This window comes from Corapipo altera, unplaced genomic scaffold (genome assembly GCF_003945725.1).
Source record: "Corapipo altera isolate COAL_440 unplaced genomic scaffold, ASM394572v1 22b, whole genome shotgun sequence".
In the NCBI taxonomy this organism is placed as follows: Eukaryota; Metazoa; Chordata; class Aves; order Passeriformes; family Pipridae; genus Corapipo; species Corapipo altera.
Genome location: NW_020884876.1, coordinates 8,679,723 through 8,695,866, shown reverse-complemented (window position 1 = coordinate 8,695,866; position 16,144 = coordinate 8,679,723). Strand labels below are relative to the sequence as shown.

Below are 16,144 nucleotides of genomic sequence, written 5' to 3'. Positions count from 1 at the left end.
AATATGAAGGAAAAAATAATAATTAACATGATTCTAGCAGTGTACAAGGGAGATGGAAGGAAGGTAATGCAAGCTATTGGTGCCAATATGATTTATTGTATTAACATTGAGAAACGCAGCACCTCTCCAGCATAACTGTACTGCTGAGTACCATAAAAATAAATCATTACATGATGAAAAAAAGCCCCCTTCCTTCTATTTTAAGTTTAGATTCATAATTATGAATGATAACCATGCAGGTTAATCTAATTTGGGTTTTAACATAAATTATGTAATAAAGCTACTTCATATTCTGGTACAATTTCCCATGTACAGGCAACATAAAACTTTATTCAAAAGTAGTCCAGCAGTCTTACTCTCTCAGAGTAAGATCTGTGCTTACTAAAGACTTAAAAGAATTCATATAGTCACAGAGTAAATTAGGTAACTCTTTCTCTGCTACATTCTGGATTAATTATTGTTTCATTGAAGGACTAAATGCAGTTATGGTATCCTAAAGCTTTATTTAAATCTGTCTTCCTTCATGGTGCCCTTAAAGTACTTTCAAGGTGCAGAAATGGGATGTAGTAATTTTATATGCATGTTTTAAAACAACTTGTGCAGATGGACACAAGTTTCACAGGTGAAACATTTTAATAACTTTTAAACAGTATGTGTGTCTGAGAAACACTGCTGAAAACTAAAAATCCTGTCAGAGTAACTTGTATGGTAGAAATTTAGGGTGGTGAGTTTCCTTATGTGTGAGCTTGGAAAACTGGTCCTATTTCTTTGCTTAGCTATATTATTTTCTTTCATAAATAGATTTTAAGATGGGAGTGTCCCACTCAAAGAAGAAACCCTGTATGACAGACACTGTCCATTGAAATATCAAGTCATGGCATTGTGTTATGTTTTCTAAAGCACTTAAACCAATTTATTACAGGCAATTGTCATTTTCTTTGTCCATCTCTTTTTATTATTTGAAGTAGACTATTCATCTTTTGGTAATGCAAAAAATAAACTATTTGTTTTTTGTAATATCTTGGTTCATATTTTAAAATTTTTTTTATTTTTTTATAGGTCCTCCCATGCCATCCTCCTCATCTAGTCCATCAGTTACTGAACATTTACACTCCCCTCCTCCATCACCCAATCTCCATGACAACCAGAGGTGGTTATTAAGTAATAATGCCAGCCAACCAGTTCAGGACTCTGATACAGATGAGGACTATACTACCAGCTCATATCTAGTACAGACTGGTACTAATCCAGTGTCTGTCCCAGGTCATGGTAAGAAAAGGACACTTTGTCCATAGTTTAAATACCCTTTTATTTGCCATCCTCCTAAGAAATTGTCTAGTAAAAATTAAATATATCAAAATGACTTCATATTTTAAACTGCTTTTCCTTTAAATGTCACAAATTATGTCTCTGTTTTACTGTAGGATAAGCAGGAGTAGGAAATAACTTCTAATATGTAAAAGCTCGTTTAAGTAATTTTAACATGCAATACTTACATTAAACCATAGCCATTATTGATTTATTATGTAATGTAGTTTTTAGCAAGTGATTAACCTTTAGTTGTACTTTTTATCAGGTAGGCTGAAGTTGGTTAAACTGTCATGATATTTAGCTTCAGAATAATGTAAAAGATATCATCAAGTTCAGCAGGTTCCAGCCATTCATTTCATTTCCTTAGGGAAGGAGAGCAGGATTTGTATGTTACTGGATAGGGCACTCAAGACTGAGAAAAAACTTCTAGAGGAAGAGAGCTGTGTGATGACAGAAGGCAGTGGTGGCTTCTGAGATGTATGTTTCCATGTTTCTCATCCTCCCAACCACTATGAGTAAGTAACAGGAATGACATACTTAAAACACCAGTCCCTGCTTATACATCATGCTCTAAGAAACCACAATTTTACTTTTTTATTTTACATACAAAAATACAATAACCACAGGGTTTCATTTCTGTTGTATGATTGAACGGATTTTCTTGGTGTAGGCACACTGGAAGAATAATTTGTTAATTCACACTCTTCTTTGGTAGGTCAGCAAAGCTTTAGAACAAGCTGTTTCACTTTCTAAGAACCATTTCTGTCTTTTGATTGTAAAGAACTCACCTATGGATGAACCACTAGAGGGAGTTTGGAGAAATATTTCTCTGCAAATTGCACATCAGCTGGTTGGACAGGATTATTTTGCCAAGCAAAACACTAGCTTTGAACTTCTCTTCCTGGGTTTGAATGGAGCTTTGGTTTTGTGTCTAAAAGGCCAGTCTGCTAAGAGTAGTAATGTATGTGAATTTGATACATTTGGATTAAGATCTTTAAAATTAATAATGATAACTTTATTTTTGCATGTTCAACTTGCTCAATATTTATTCTGTGAAGAACTCCAAAACCTGGTAAAGCATTGTCATAATTATGGTGTGTTATGAAGATGTCTCCTTTCTTTAATGTCTAAGAATATGAAATTTATTAGAAAATGTATGCGTTATCCAAAAGGTAGCCTGGTTTAGTTCAAGAAGTCAGTACATTTAGATTACTGTACCTACCAACCCTTCCTTTACAAATGAAAAAATGCAAAAGCAAGACAAAACTGCTAAAAATTTTGAATAGTTGCGATGATCTCCTTGCATCTCTCAGCCTCTTGTGAAGCTAGTAAGTGTTTATCATTCCTCTAGATTTGAGCATTTTGCTGCTTCTGAAATTCTGAACAGTTGCTTGCCAGTCAAGAGTTTGCTGACCTTGAGGAAATGTTCCTTAACCCCTTTCATTCCAGACTGGCTAAATTAATTTCGTCTGGTCCCATGCCAAGTCAAGTGTTGGTCTTTTAGCAGGACAAAGTAAGGGGGGATTTGAATACAAGTAGGACAGAAGTGTATGTTGACCATGGTGTATGTTGAGAGCGTTGTTCTTTGTAAGACTTCTGCTAAGCAGAAGGGAAACGTGACATACTCTGCAAGTATATGTTCGTTTTCCCTTCCCCTCTCTCTTCCCACTGTGCTCCCCATCTCCTCTATCTACAGTATAGACTCACCCCTTCAGTGTATATTTGTAGCAGAACTGCTCGCAGTTCCTGCTGTCAGAAATTAAATCAATGATATATAATGCACTCATTGTCTGGTAGTGCTGGTGGTCATACAACACAGCTAATGATCTTTCTCCACAAGATTAGACTTGTTTTTAGAAGTGCTTCATCTTGCTAACCATGGATACTGTATATATAGTGATTGCTATAATTTAAATTGGGCTTACTTGCTTTTCTACTGGATAAGGAGAAGCCCACAGGTGTTCTGGTAGTGGGCTTCCATTCCTGGAGTCAATTGCAGGATGAGGCTTTGTGTTACTAGAAGAAAGATTGCTTTCACCCATCACATATATGAACGTTGCTTGGATTATCTACTTGGTTTGCTTATGGTTGGTTTCCCATATCATATGCTGATGGCCTATTGATGGGGGGAAAGTATGTTTGTAAAACAGGGAAAAGCAGAATTTGAAAAGTATTTTCTGAGTTAGCTACAGCTTTCTTCTACTCAATGATTTGCATTGTTGTATAGCACTGCATTGTAGTATGTAGATCTCTCCAAAATGTACCCGAGTAACTAAATACATTTTAATTGTGTCCTTTGGTACAGTATTATTTGAATATTGTATTTTCTCTAGCTAAAATGATAAATAATGCAGCATGTCTAACACTTTCACAGAAAGAAGTTTTTTTCATCAGTTGTTTTTTGTTTTGGATCTGGATATAAACTTTCCATGCTATCTAATCTTAACGGGTACAAAATAGCTCCAGTGCCATATTCCAGATGACTTTGTCCAATGTTTATATTGATAGAAGGTCGGAGATCGCTGCTGAAGCATTTAAGGATAAAAAAGGTACTGACCTAAAACAATTATATTATTGAACTACTTTCATTTATATTGACTTTATTTGAATAGCAAGTTGAATTAACATCTCTTTAGTCTATGCAAACATCTGTTTGTTTTCCTTTAGAATGAGTTCATTTGATCAATGTAGTTTATTTGATCAACTCACTCAAAATTTAAAGGATCTGATTATGTATTTAGAATTATATTAATCTAAGCCTTTGGATCTGATTAGTTTGTTTTGTCAACCAATGGGAATTACCTTCCTTTTCAGAAATGAGCTAAAAAAGAAATGAGAATTACTAAAATGAGTTATCAAATGCTTGCCACATGTAAGGTAAAGTCTTCATGGAGCTATTGCTAGTAGCTTTAAAAATTCAGATCAAGTGAGGACTGTTGTGGACAGTTTAATAAGAATCATTTAATGTCTCTAAAAGCACTGTGTTAATAAGTTGTAAAATTCAGGAGGAGATCAATTTTAGGACCATCAGTCATAACTCTTCCTTTACGTAGCACCGCTGATTAATTCTAGTTGTTCCTCTTCTCCACAGTGCAGCTCAGTGTATGGGTTGTTAACAGCAGTCAGCCTGTTTGGCTTCTGATTTCAGAACAATTTACTAGTTTTATGTTTCTAGAAGAGTGAAATGGTTTATAAGAAATGGGGACATCTCAATATGTCTGCAGGGAAGGTAAACAGTTGTTTAAGTGAGAGGAAGAGTGAACTAGATGCTGGGAAGAAAGGATTCTTGAATGTGACTGAGGTAGAGGGTTTCCTTGTGTCATAAAGTCTTATAAGCAATAGAAGTCACGTGAAGTGTGTATGTCAGCATCTTGATAAGCTTCTTAATCTTTTTCCATGAAAAATTATAGGTTAGTCAGAATTCGGACGGGAATTTATTGAAATCAGTAACAGCTTGTCTTGACACAGAATTTAATATAATGAGAAGTACTGTGCTAAATTCTTAGTTCAAGCAGTGACTATGAAAACAGGATATAGTTAATGCTTGCTACTGATAATGTAGTTGAAGAGTCTGAGTTAGAAATTCAAATTCAATTCCCTAAATTGGAAATATAATGGGAGAACCATAAAATGCAAAACATATGTATTTCACAGAAGCATTTGTATAGTACATTTGAACATTTAAGTTTTATGAGGTTGTCATGTTTCTTAGTAACAGTTTGTGATGATAGTTTATCTAATGGGAAGATATGAAAAAAATTCAGTATAATATAAACTGGTTTTCACTCTCCCTTGATCAGCGTCCTGCCAGGTAATGCACCATAAACAAGATTTTGCTCCAACCACATGGGAATTGGAGATTGATGGGCTTTTCAGTTCAAAATGGCTGAGGTTTCCTTCAAGGAGTAAAAAAATTGGGAAATCTAGAGCGTAATTCTGAATGTAAATTTGTGAAAGAGAAAAAAATAATGTGATAAAGCTGGTTGAATGAAAACATACAAGAAGTCTCCATATTCAGAGGTCTCATTATAGGACATCTCACTCTACAGACACCAAATGTACTGTGGCATAATTGTTGTATAAACGTAATTTGAGGACTTCAGTTCATCATGACTGACTAGAATTTGATGGGAGAGGTTGTACAAAAGTATCTGCCATACTGAAATTACTGTTATTTTATCATACCACAATGTAGAGAAGCCAAAGTCAGAATCTTCCACTTTTGTACAAGTACCTAAGAGAATAGGGGCCAAATGCTCTAGCGTGGTACCAGGAATGACCAGATATAACACAGGTACAGAGCTTAGGTGTGAATTTCGTTAGGAGTTTGTTAGGATTTTTTTACACTTCAGATTTTCCTTCTAACTCTCATGTTTTATTTTTCTGCATAAATACCTCAATTCATGTATAACCACCGTAACTGAGCAAGCTGCCTCACTTCTACCTTTTCCTCCCCACCAAAAGCAAATGAAATGGAATTATGAAGAAGTACACACAGGGGATCTGCTTTAAAAGTTAGTGGAAGGCATCTTTTCTTCCTTTGCAGCTCCTTTGAGGGTGGAAAGAGGAAAATGTGATTTCCCCTTTCATACTTTCCCCTTGTGAGAAGGTTGGAAATAACCTGTGGATATTGAAAAGGCCCATGGCAAATTAAGTCAGTCTTATCCAGCATCTTGGAAGTATGCTGTGTGACTTTCTGGTAGACCTGCTTTAGTACCTACAAGCCCAGATCTTATTCCATCTCTGCTTTGCTACAGTTATTCCACAAGGGAACCTACATGTGCTGGTGAACTAGAAGTTAGTAGCCGAGCTGTCACCTGCCCTGTAATGAACAGCAGCTTAGTAGTTCTCATTATTGGGGAACAAAAGAAGGGGAAGGGGGTGGGCGTGTTCTAGGACAGAAGAAACAAACTTGGCGGAATGAAATTGAATGTTTAAAAGCTGTTAAGTTGGTTTTTTTTTCTTATGGAGTATAATTTGCTTCTTTTTCTTTTCATCATTCTAAGAACTGTAATTCCCTGGAATCTCTGAGGGTATCCACATTGTTTAATGAGATATTTTTAATCTTTTATCTCAAAATTCATGATAAATTAGGATTTGTCATTGTTGTATCAGTACATACAATTTGTCTTCAGGTCTGACACTAGTCTTAAGGTGTTGCTTGAAAAATTAACTCAGACCTGTTTGGTTTGAAATAAACTCTGGTAATAAATTAAGAATAGTAGTTCAAACAGGAGGACTTGTATTGAAGAACATCATGGGGATATGCTATAATCTTGGTTTTATTTAACATCCTCATTAGTTATATGGATGTAGGAGTAAAAGTGGCACTAAAAAAATTTCCTAATGATACTAAACAGCAAGTGTTCTGAGTGCCAACTGGGGGCAAAGTGTTAATAGAAGAGGGCAAGGAAGGATCATTAATTGTATGACCAGAAACTAATCAAGCAGAATTAGAACTGAAAAATGTAAGCCGGTAGGAGATGCAGGGTATTCAGGAAAAATCTAAGGAGAAATGGTGATAGCGAATTTTAATTAGACAAATCTGCAACGTGGTCTGACTCACAAGTACAGTTTGAGCTGGGTACAAATGTATCAGCAAAGGGGGATTCATAGACACAGCATCAGTGGAATATAAGTTTGGAATTTGGGCATCTTGCTTTTTCAAAGTTCCTGCCAAATTCTCTTACTGCTATTTATTCTACTGTTCAGATATATTTGTATGAAAACAATTACGAGGTTAGAGGTATTAATATATGGAAATAGGTAAGAGATTAAAATTTTGACTCAGTACATAGTCTAAGCACTAATTAAATGCTGGCAAAGGGAAACTAATAACCCAAGATGGAATGGAACATGTTGTATATGTCATAGATATACAATTAAAAGTAATAGGGTGAAAATAAGGAAAGATTAGGCACATCAGAAAAAACTCTTTAACAGTATTAAGATATGTAAGTCTGTCCCAAGGGAAGTGACAGAAGTTCTGTCACTTTGTAACATGAAATTAAAATAAATAAAAATGTAACTTATACTGCTGAGAACAAATCTACATTGACTTAGGAGACTGTGGACTAAGGTAACCTTCTGGAGCTTCTCTAGCAATACCTGTGTGCATTTCAAATCAGATATACAAGAGTTGGTAGTTTATGACAGAGATTTTCCTATTAAGCTATGTTAAGTGTGTTATGTTATCAGTCTGCATGTTGCAATGCATTGCCTGGGTAAACATAACAGAAAATTATTTGTCCTGTAGACCAGACTTCACTCTGAAATTGTCCAGACCTTCCACAATAAATCATTTGCACAATAGGCATTTTCCCTTCCCACTTGCTGAACCATTTTATATCCTGCAAAATTAAAAAACAAGGTTCCCAGATCTCAATGAAAACTGCCAGTGTGTTCTGGACATGTGCATACTCATGTAAATATTTTGTAAGCAAAAACGTTTGATACCCATAAATTCAGAATGTCCATGATGCTGAATAGATACACTTGACAAGCTTTCTGTAAATATGGAATAAGTTCATATTATACGTGATGACTTCTTTCCTGAGGCCAGAGACAGTTATATTTCAGCCACTGTGTCTTCCTCGGTAGCTATAGAAGCACGTAAGTCCAGAGTCAGACACTGCAGGAAGGCAAATATCTTTCAGGTACAGATCAACAAATTTATCTGTTCCACTTGCTTGGGGCGAATATAGTTGCTTTAAAAACTTAAAAATCATGTCTTGAATGCTAGCCAGTTAATTTTTTATCTCTTTTTGATATTTGATTTCAATTTCATGAATCCATCTTTTTATCCTCTTTCATTGGTTTTTAAGCCAAACTTCTGTCAACATTGTTCCCTTAATGTACAAAAATGTACATTTGTTCAGTTTAATTAAGCGTTCAGTCTGTTTGCCAAGAGCAAATTACGGTTCCCCAATCTCACCCTCATCCCTCCAAAATCAAATTTTGCAAAGTAGTGGGCAATTAGTTTTCATATCTGAGTGTTGTAAGTCATGTTTTGCTCTTAAAAGATTTTTGTCGTTTTCGATCTCTGTTACTTAGTAGAAGAGCCAAGACCAATTATTTCTCCTCATATTGTGGCCTTTGTAGCCTTCAAAGAACAGTCTCCCCCACACCTCCTGTATCATTAGCTGCAAAATATCTTTCCAGAGATGATTTTGGCCTTTTCACAAATCAGAGGATTCAGAGTGACAAATTATCTGTCTTATACTCGAATGCATGCCAGATGGGACAACCTGCCAACTGTGGATATGATCTGATGTAGAGACATTTCCTCTGCTCCTCCCTTCCCCATCAAAAACCACATAAAAAAAAATCATGCAAGTTAAGAAAATCTGTGAAGATAAATTCATTCTGAAATACAGTGAACTATAAAAGCAGAATATAGTTTTATCAAAGGAGGAATGCTGCATCCAAATGTCGTATCACTTAAAATGAACTAACATGTACCTGGCACGATAGATAAACGAGAGTCAAAAATGTATCCTTCCATGCTTGACAGTGCTTGCACTTGCATCATCTCCTTTGACTAGCTTGATTACAGAACAGACATTCCTAATTGCAAGATAAGAAGTTTGAATTTAAATTCTGTTACAGTTTAATGGAAGAATACTGAAGTCACGATTAGGAACAAGGATGTACTGCTCTTGTGCAGAAGTTAATGCAGAAGGTAAAAGGAGAAGGAAATAGTCACACAGAGTTTATTTTCATTACAAATTACAAAGCTGAGAACTTTACCCAGCTACTGCTTATGCTGACTTCCAGAGGTACAAATGGTGTGCAAGTGCTTTAGACTAGGTTTGAAGGTGGAAGGGTTTGAAACCAGGCTCTCCAGAGAAGTGCCTAAGCCAGGGTTAGGAGTGATATCAGCAGCCCAACTGAAGTGTGTGCACACCAATACACGCAGTTTGGGAAACAAGCAAGAGGAGCTGGAAGCCATCATGCAACAGGAAAGATATGACATGGTCTCCATCACAGAAGCATGGTGGGATGACTCACATGACTGGAATGCTGCAGTGGATGGCTACAAGCTCTTCAGAAGACATAGGCAAGGTAGGAGAGGTGAAGGGGTGGCTCTATATGTCAGAGAGTCTCCTGACTCTCTAGAACTTGAGGTCAGTGACGATAAGGTTGAGAGTTATGGGTCAGAATCAGAGGGAAGGCCAGCAAGGCCGACATCCTGGTGGGAGTCTGTTACAGACCACCCAACCAGGATGAAGAGGGTGATGAATTATTCTACAAGCAGCTGGTGGAGGTTTCAAAGTCACCAGCCCTTGTCCTTGTGGGTGACTTTAACCTGACGAATGTCTGTTGGGAACTCACCACAGTGGAGAAGAGGCAGCCTAGGAGATTCCTAGAGTGTATGGAGCATAATTTCCTGTTGCAGCTGATAAATGAACCTACCAGGGATGAGGCCCCATTAGACCTGCTGTTTACAAACAGAGAAGGGCTGGTGGGAGATGTGGTGGTCAGAGGCTGTCTGGGGCACAGTGACCACAAAATAATAGGGTTTTCAATACTCAGTGAAGGGCATCAACAAAACCTCCACCCTGGACTTCCGGAGGGCAGACTTTGGCCTATTCAGGAGGCTGGTTTGGAGAGTACCTTGGGAAACAGACCTTAAAACAAAGGGGTCCAGGAAGGATGGACATACTTCAAGAGAGAGATTTTGAAGGCGCAGGAGCTGGCTGTCCCTATGTGCCGAAAGGCGAGCTGGTGGGGAAGACGACCGGTCTGGCTGAACAGGGAGATTTTTTCAGGAAATTAGGGAATAAAAGAGTGTGTCGCCTTTGGAAAAAAGGGCAGGCAACTCATGAAGTGTTTAGGAATGTAGTTAGGTCACGTAAAAAGAAAACTGGAGAGGCAAAAGCACAATTTGAACTTAATCTGTTAAGGACAATAAAAAGTGTTTTTATAAATACATCAGTAGCAAAAGGAGGGGCAAAGAAAACCTCCATTCTTTGTTGGACACAGAGGTGAACACAGTTACCAAAGATGAGGATAAGGCTGAGGTACTTAACACCTTCTTTGCCTCAGTTTTCAACAGTAAGACAGGTTGTCTTCAGGACAACTGGCACCCTAGGCTGGTAGACAGGGATGGGGAGCCAAATAGCCCCCCTGTTATCTAGGAGGAAGAAGTTAGTGATCTGCTGAGCCACTTGGATCCTCACAAGCCTATGGGACCAGATGGGATCCACCCAAGGGTGATGAGGGAGCTGGCGGAAGAGCTTGCCAAGTTGCTCTCAATCATTTATCACCAGTCCTGGCTCACTGGGGAGGTCCCAGATGATTGAAAGTTGGCAAATGGGACACCCATCCACAAGAAGGACCGGAAGGAAGATCTGGGAAACTGCAGGCCTGTCAGCTTGACCTTGGTGCCTGGCAAGGTTATGGAGCAGATCATCCTAAGTGCGATCACACGGCACCTACAGGATGGATGGGGAATTAGACCCAACCAGCACGGGTTTAGGAGGGGCAGGTCCTGTCTGACCAACCTGATCTTCTGATAGATGAGGGGAAGGCTGTGGATGTGTCTACCTGGACTTCAGCAAAGCCTTTGACACCATCTCCCACAGCATACTCCTGAAAAAACTGGCAGCCCACGGCTTGCACAGGAGCACTCTGTGCTGGGTTAGGAACTGGCTGGAGGGCCGTGCTCAGAGAGTGGTGGTGAACGGGGCTGCATCCAGTTGGCGGTCGGTCACTTGTGGTGTTCCCCAGGGACAGGCTGGATAAGTGGACTGAATCCAATGGTATGATGTTTAACAAGGCCAAGTGCTGGGTCCTGCACTTTGACCACAACAACCCCTTGCAGCGCTACAGGCTGGGCACAGAGTGGCTGGAGAGCAGCCAGGCAGTAAGGGACCTGGGAGTTTGGATTGACAGGAAGCTGAACATGAGCCAGCAGTGTGCCCAGCTGGCCAAGAAGGCCAATGGCATCCCGGCCTGGATCAGGAACAGTGTAGCCAGCTGGACCAGGGAAGTGATTCTTCCCCTGTACTCAGCGCCGATGAGGCCACGCCTGGAGTACTGTGTCCAGTTCTTGGCCCCTCAGTTCAGGAAGGATATTGAGGTGCTAGAGAATGTCCAAAGAAGGGCAGTGAGGCTGATGAAGGGACTGGAACACAGGCCCTATGAGGAGCGGCTGAGGGAGCTGAGGTTGTTTAACGTGGAGAGGAGGAGGCTGAGGGGAGACCTCATCACTCTCTACAACTCCCTGAAAGGAGGTTGTAGCCAGGTTGGTCTCTTCTCCCAGGCAGCTATCAGTAGTACAAGAGGGCACAGTCTTAAGCTGTGCCAGGGGAGGTTTAGGTTAGACATTAGAAAGAAATTCTTTACAGAGAGTGATCAGACATTGGAATGGGCTGCCCAGGGAGGTGGTAGAGTCACTGTCCCTGGAGGTATTTAAGAAGAAACTGGATATGGCACTTAGTGCCATGGTCTAGTTGATAGGGTGGTGTTGGGTCATGAGTTGGACTTGATAATCTCAGAGGTCTTTTCCAACCTAGTTGATTATGTTTGTATGATTCTGTGTGTGTGAAATATCTTGTATGAGATCAGGAGCAGGTGCAAGTGTGTCACATCATCACATTAAACTCTATTGTTTATGATTTGTCATTATTTTATTTCAGGGAAAGGTCTAATATTTTTAACTCTGATTTGTCTCCTCATTGGTTTTTGGCTTCCACTTGAACTCTGCTCTGATTAGCTGTAAGCTGGAGGACGATGTTTTAGGGCTTTAAACATGCCGCTTGCTAGAACTAAACAGGACTCTTGCAAATTCTGCTGGCAGATGCTTGTAGCACTAGTTCAAAGGAGAAATACTGGGGATTTTGCACTTGAGTCACTAAGCAAAAAAAATAGCTAAGCATTGGATGATTGGGAAAACAAAGCTTATCTCAAAGTTGCTTTGAAAAGTAAACAGCTAAACATTTGGCACCTTTAATTTAACATCCTTTATCTTTTTAAATATTGTCATTGGTTTTAATAGCGTAAGGACTGTGCTTAAAGCATGATTGCTTTTCTACCTCATACACAAAAGTATCTTTCTATGTCTGATGTAGCATTGACATGAATTTATTTGTCACTAACCCATTAGGAGTACACAGGAGTAGTAACCCTACTTTTTAAGGATGCAGAGATCTGACTAGAAGGCACATCAGCCTTCCTTTCTCATGCAAGGCCAAGAATTCCTATTGTCAGATGCAGTGGGCATGAAAGCAGCAATTTTACAGCACAAAAACTCCAATAACATTTACTGCGGTTGGCTGAGATTGCAATGCACACAGGCACTGCTCAGTCTTGGTTGCTTAAGCACCAGCTTCCCTTGGCTTTTTGCCAGCCTGCACGCTCCAAAGAGACAAGTCCTTTAAGGGGAAAGAGTTTTCCTTGTAACTTGCTGTGGGGTAAACAGACCATTCAGGCATAGTTTATTGCATTACATACTTGACTATGCATACTGGAATGCAGGAAAGTAATTGGTAGAATTATTTTAATCGTTAGAATTCATAGGTATGATGTATGTTCTTTGAGCCAGGAGGGGGAAGAAAAAAAATAAGGATGTTTCTGTCTGCTAAGTCGCTGATTATTTATTACAAAAGACTAAAAATATTCTCTCCGTGGGAATTCTGTATGTTTACATTTGTATCCCTGCTACGGTTACAGAAAATGGAATTAATTTGCTTCTTTATTGCTATTCTTCTCTTGAAGATAAATCCCAAAACAGTTAGCAGCAAGATACAGTGTCAAAGAACAGTTCTGTTTATGTAACAGGATACTTTGTTGTCATTAAAAAAAAACAACACAGCCCTCATTTTGGAAATACTGTAAGTGCAGGGTACTTGCAAATTAAAAGGAAGTCAGTTACTGTAAATTATGCCATCAATCCAACTCATCTTTGCATTGATAGGTACTCTTTTGCAGTAATCAGCAGTAAACTTACCCTACCATTGCCATAATCTGGAGAGTCCACAAGAAATAGTCTCTTAAATATTATTTCATGTGCAGTTCTTGAAGCTTCAAGTTAACAGTGCAGTAGCTATTCAAACAACATATAATGGAATTTATTTGTAATAAAGCATGTTATGATAGCTGAATATACAGAAGGCTGACTTGGCTGTCACTGAGTACAAAATATCAGCTCCTACTTGTTGAGTCTTTACGTTTCTTCAGAAAGCTTCAAAGAAGAGTAAAGCTTTCCCTTGATTTTGTTGCTAATAATTGGTGTACAGGGGCTTGTTTTTCTGTTCATTCTTAAATGCAAGAAAACACAAGGTGTTTTTGTCGAATGCTCCCTTCTTTCTCCTCAGTGGTGTCCTACAGTGTGTTTAGGAAAGCTTTAAAATACTGTCTGTGGTATTTCTTGAGTCTCTCTGGATTACTCTCTGGTAGCTTGTCCTCTGCTGAGCAGTGAAAAAGCAAGGATAGGGGTGACCTTGCACACGTCTCTCTGTGTACACCAGCATCGAAAATGCCTCGGAAAGCAAGTGGAGCACTTCTAATGAATTGCGCTTTTGATTCTTTGAATCCGCACAGCATCTCCATCAGCTTTTTACAGCTGGACTCTTGCTGTAATTGCTGCTGGGATGAGATGCGCGACATGGTGTTTTGGAGCTAAGTACTTACATTGTTTTACTGGCCAAAAGTATATAGCATGGAGGGAGCAACAGACTTCATGAAATTCACACTTATATATCTTCATGTTCCTCACCCCTTTTCCAACATGCTGCTGATTTACCAGCAGGCAGTCTAGATGGGGATGATAAAAATGGAAAAGCTGAAAGGCACAGTTTCTTAAAGCAGCAGTATATTAGTAAAGAAGTTGTTTGTTATTATGAATGTGTGATACATGTCCAAAAATCTGTTTATTTTTACTGAAAAATTAGAAAGAATTTTAATTTAATCTTCTTGACATCAGAATATAAAATAACACTCAGATAGAAAGTATCCACCAGTAGAAATAGTAATTGATACCTTATAATTTTCAACATGTCTCCAGGTATGCAGCATTTTTGGCATATTTACCTGGCTAATTCAAAGGTAATATTTCTTTTCAAGTCTTTATAGTGCATTTTTTAAGAGATACAATATCAAGTTGTTACTTGATATTGCCTTGTAATGTATAGTTGTCAAAATTCACTGTAGTATTTTTCTTCAGATGTCCTTCCTGATCTATTTCCTCAAGGCCTTTAATCAGTGGCTTGCAATGTGGAATATTTTTGTGTTTGTTTATAGTTTTCTATGAATAACTCAAAATAATTGGCTTTAGAATGCTCCACAACATCATGTATGGATCTCTTCCTTGCTCAAGTTGGATTATTTCTTAATCTAGGCTCTGATTTAAAAGTCTTTGTTGTCTCCCCTGACTGTAGTGAATTCTGGCTACTGTGTACCTAAGCCAGTAAACCTGAAGGCAGAGATGGAGGATGGGTTAGTTATTTTTAAAACTCCTTTCTAGCTTCCAGAAAGCCCTCCAGAATAAACTGGTTTGCAAGCCTTCTGGGACAGGAGGGCCCTGAGGGACATTCCTAGGCAGGGTGGAGGAATCAGCCAGTGTACTTGCCTTGTTTTGAGCCTGAAAGGGAAATTCTTCCTTTCCCTATTACAGGGATTTATATTGTTAGCTAGACGTTTAAAATGTCTAGTGTTGTTAAGACCAGCAGAATAACAGCCAAGTAAAACAGTACTATCTGCCCTGGTTTATCCACTTGCTTTATCATTAATAATACTCAGATCAACATTTCTGATAAATAAATTTATCTGGAAGTTCTTTTGAGTCAGTCTTCAACTTTGGGTGCAGCTTTGCTTCATCAGTAAATTTTCATTATCATTATCATTTTCTATAATCATGACCACAACAGACGGGTTTTTTTTTCCTTTGTGTCTATAAAATTCCTTGAGAGAGAGTTAAAATTCAAACTAGTAAAGAATAAAATACTTAAGCATTTAAACCACGCATCTCTGTAAGTAACCTGAAGTACCAGTTCTGTGTTAGGGAAGTCGGGGAAGCTTCCATATCCCTCATGCATGCTTTAACAATGTTGATGTTCTTGTAAGGTGCACTGCCCTAGATCTCATCTGTTCTGTCATTTCTTAAAGGAACAGGCATTGACTATGAATTTCGCACCTGGAATTTTAAACTACTGGGTATTTATATGTTTTTGAGTGATGGATACCACTTCCACGAAAAGTTCAAGAAATTTGAAGGCAGAAAGAAAATCCAAGAGAATTGTTAAAGACTGTTAGATGGTTTTTTGTGTATGGTTAGTAGTATAGAATTTTTCTGTGATGGTGATCTTGAAATAATCAAATGTGAATACTATGTAGTCTATAAACAATGCACTAACCTTTCATCTTGGTGATGATGATTAGTGATTCTCAATTTACAAGTGCAAATAATGGCTTATATGCTCACAGAATTGAGTTGTAGTTAATATATGTGTATGTTTCTGTTTCTTGTTACTGTACTCCCATGATTACAAAAAAACTGAAAATGTATTTAAAGAAACATGAAAGGTGTACTCCTGTGGTTACAAAAACTTGGACAATTCAGTGGCATTTGCAAGATGGCCCTTGGGAAAAGCTCTTAAGAGGTATGAGGTACAGGAACCTCAAGATTCAATGCTCTTCCACTGCTGTATCAGTGCTGCTCAAGTTCTGTTTGGTTCTTTGGGAGATATTGAGTAGCAAAGGAAAAAAATGATAAGAGAGCCAGTATTTCCAACCACAGAAAACTATGCTCTCTGCTGACATAAGTACCAGACAGCTCCTTTGCCATCATTTCTGCCTCCAAGTGCAAAGTGGGTTAATAGTTCTAAAATGG

The 16,144-nt window shown here is 38.5% G+C and overlaps 1 protein-coding gene across 8 annotated transcripts in view; it reads left to right on the top strand.

The window, feature by feature from the left end:
- The window catches only part of TENM3 (teneurin transmembrane protein 3), a 1,300,501-nt gene that overhangs the window by 1,123,937 nt on the left and 160,420 nt on the right, over positions 1-16,144 (top strand). For 7 of the 8 annotated variants that reach the window (XM_027636350.1, XM_027636352.1, XM_027636353.1 and 4 more), the window contains one exon: positions 1,060-1,269. The exons of the other annotated variant lie outside the window; for it this stretch is intronic. In XM_027636350.1, the coding sequence (XP_027492151.1) occupies positions 1,060-1,269 (210 nt within the window). The remainder of the gene's footprint in view (positions 1-1,059; positions 1,270-16,144) is intronic. 8 annotated transcript variants of the gene reach the window in all.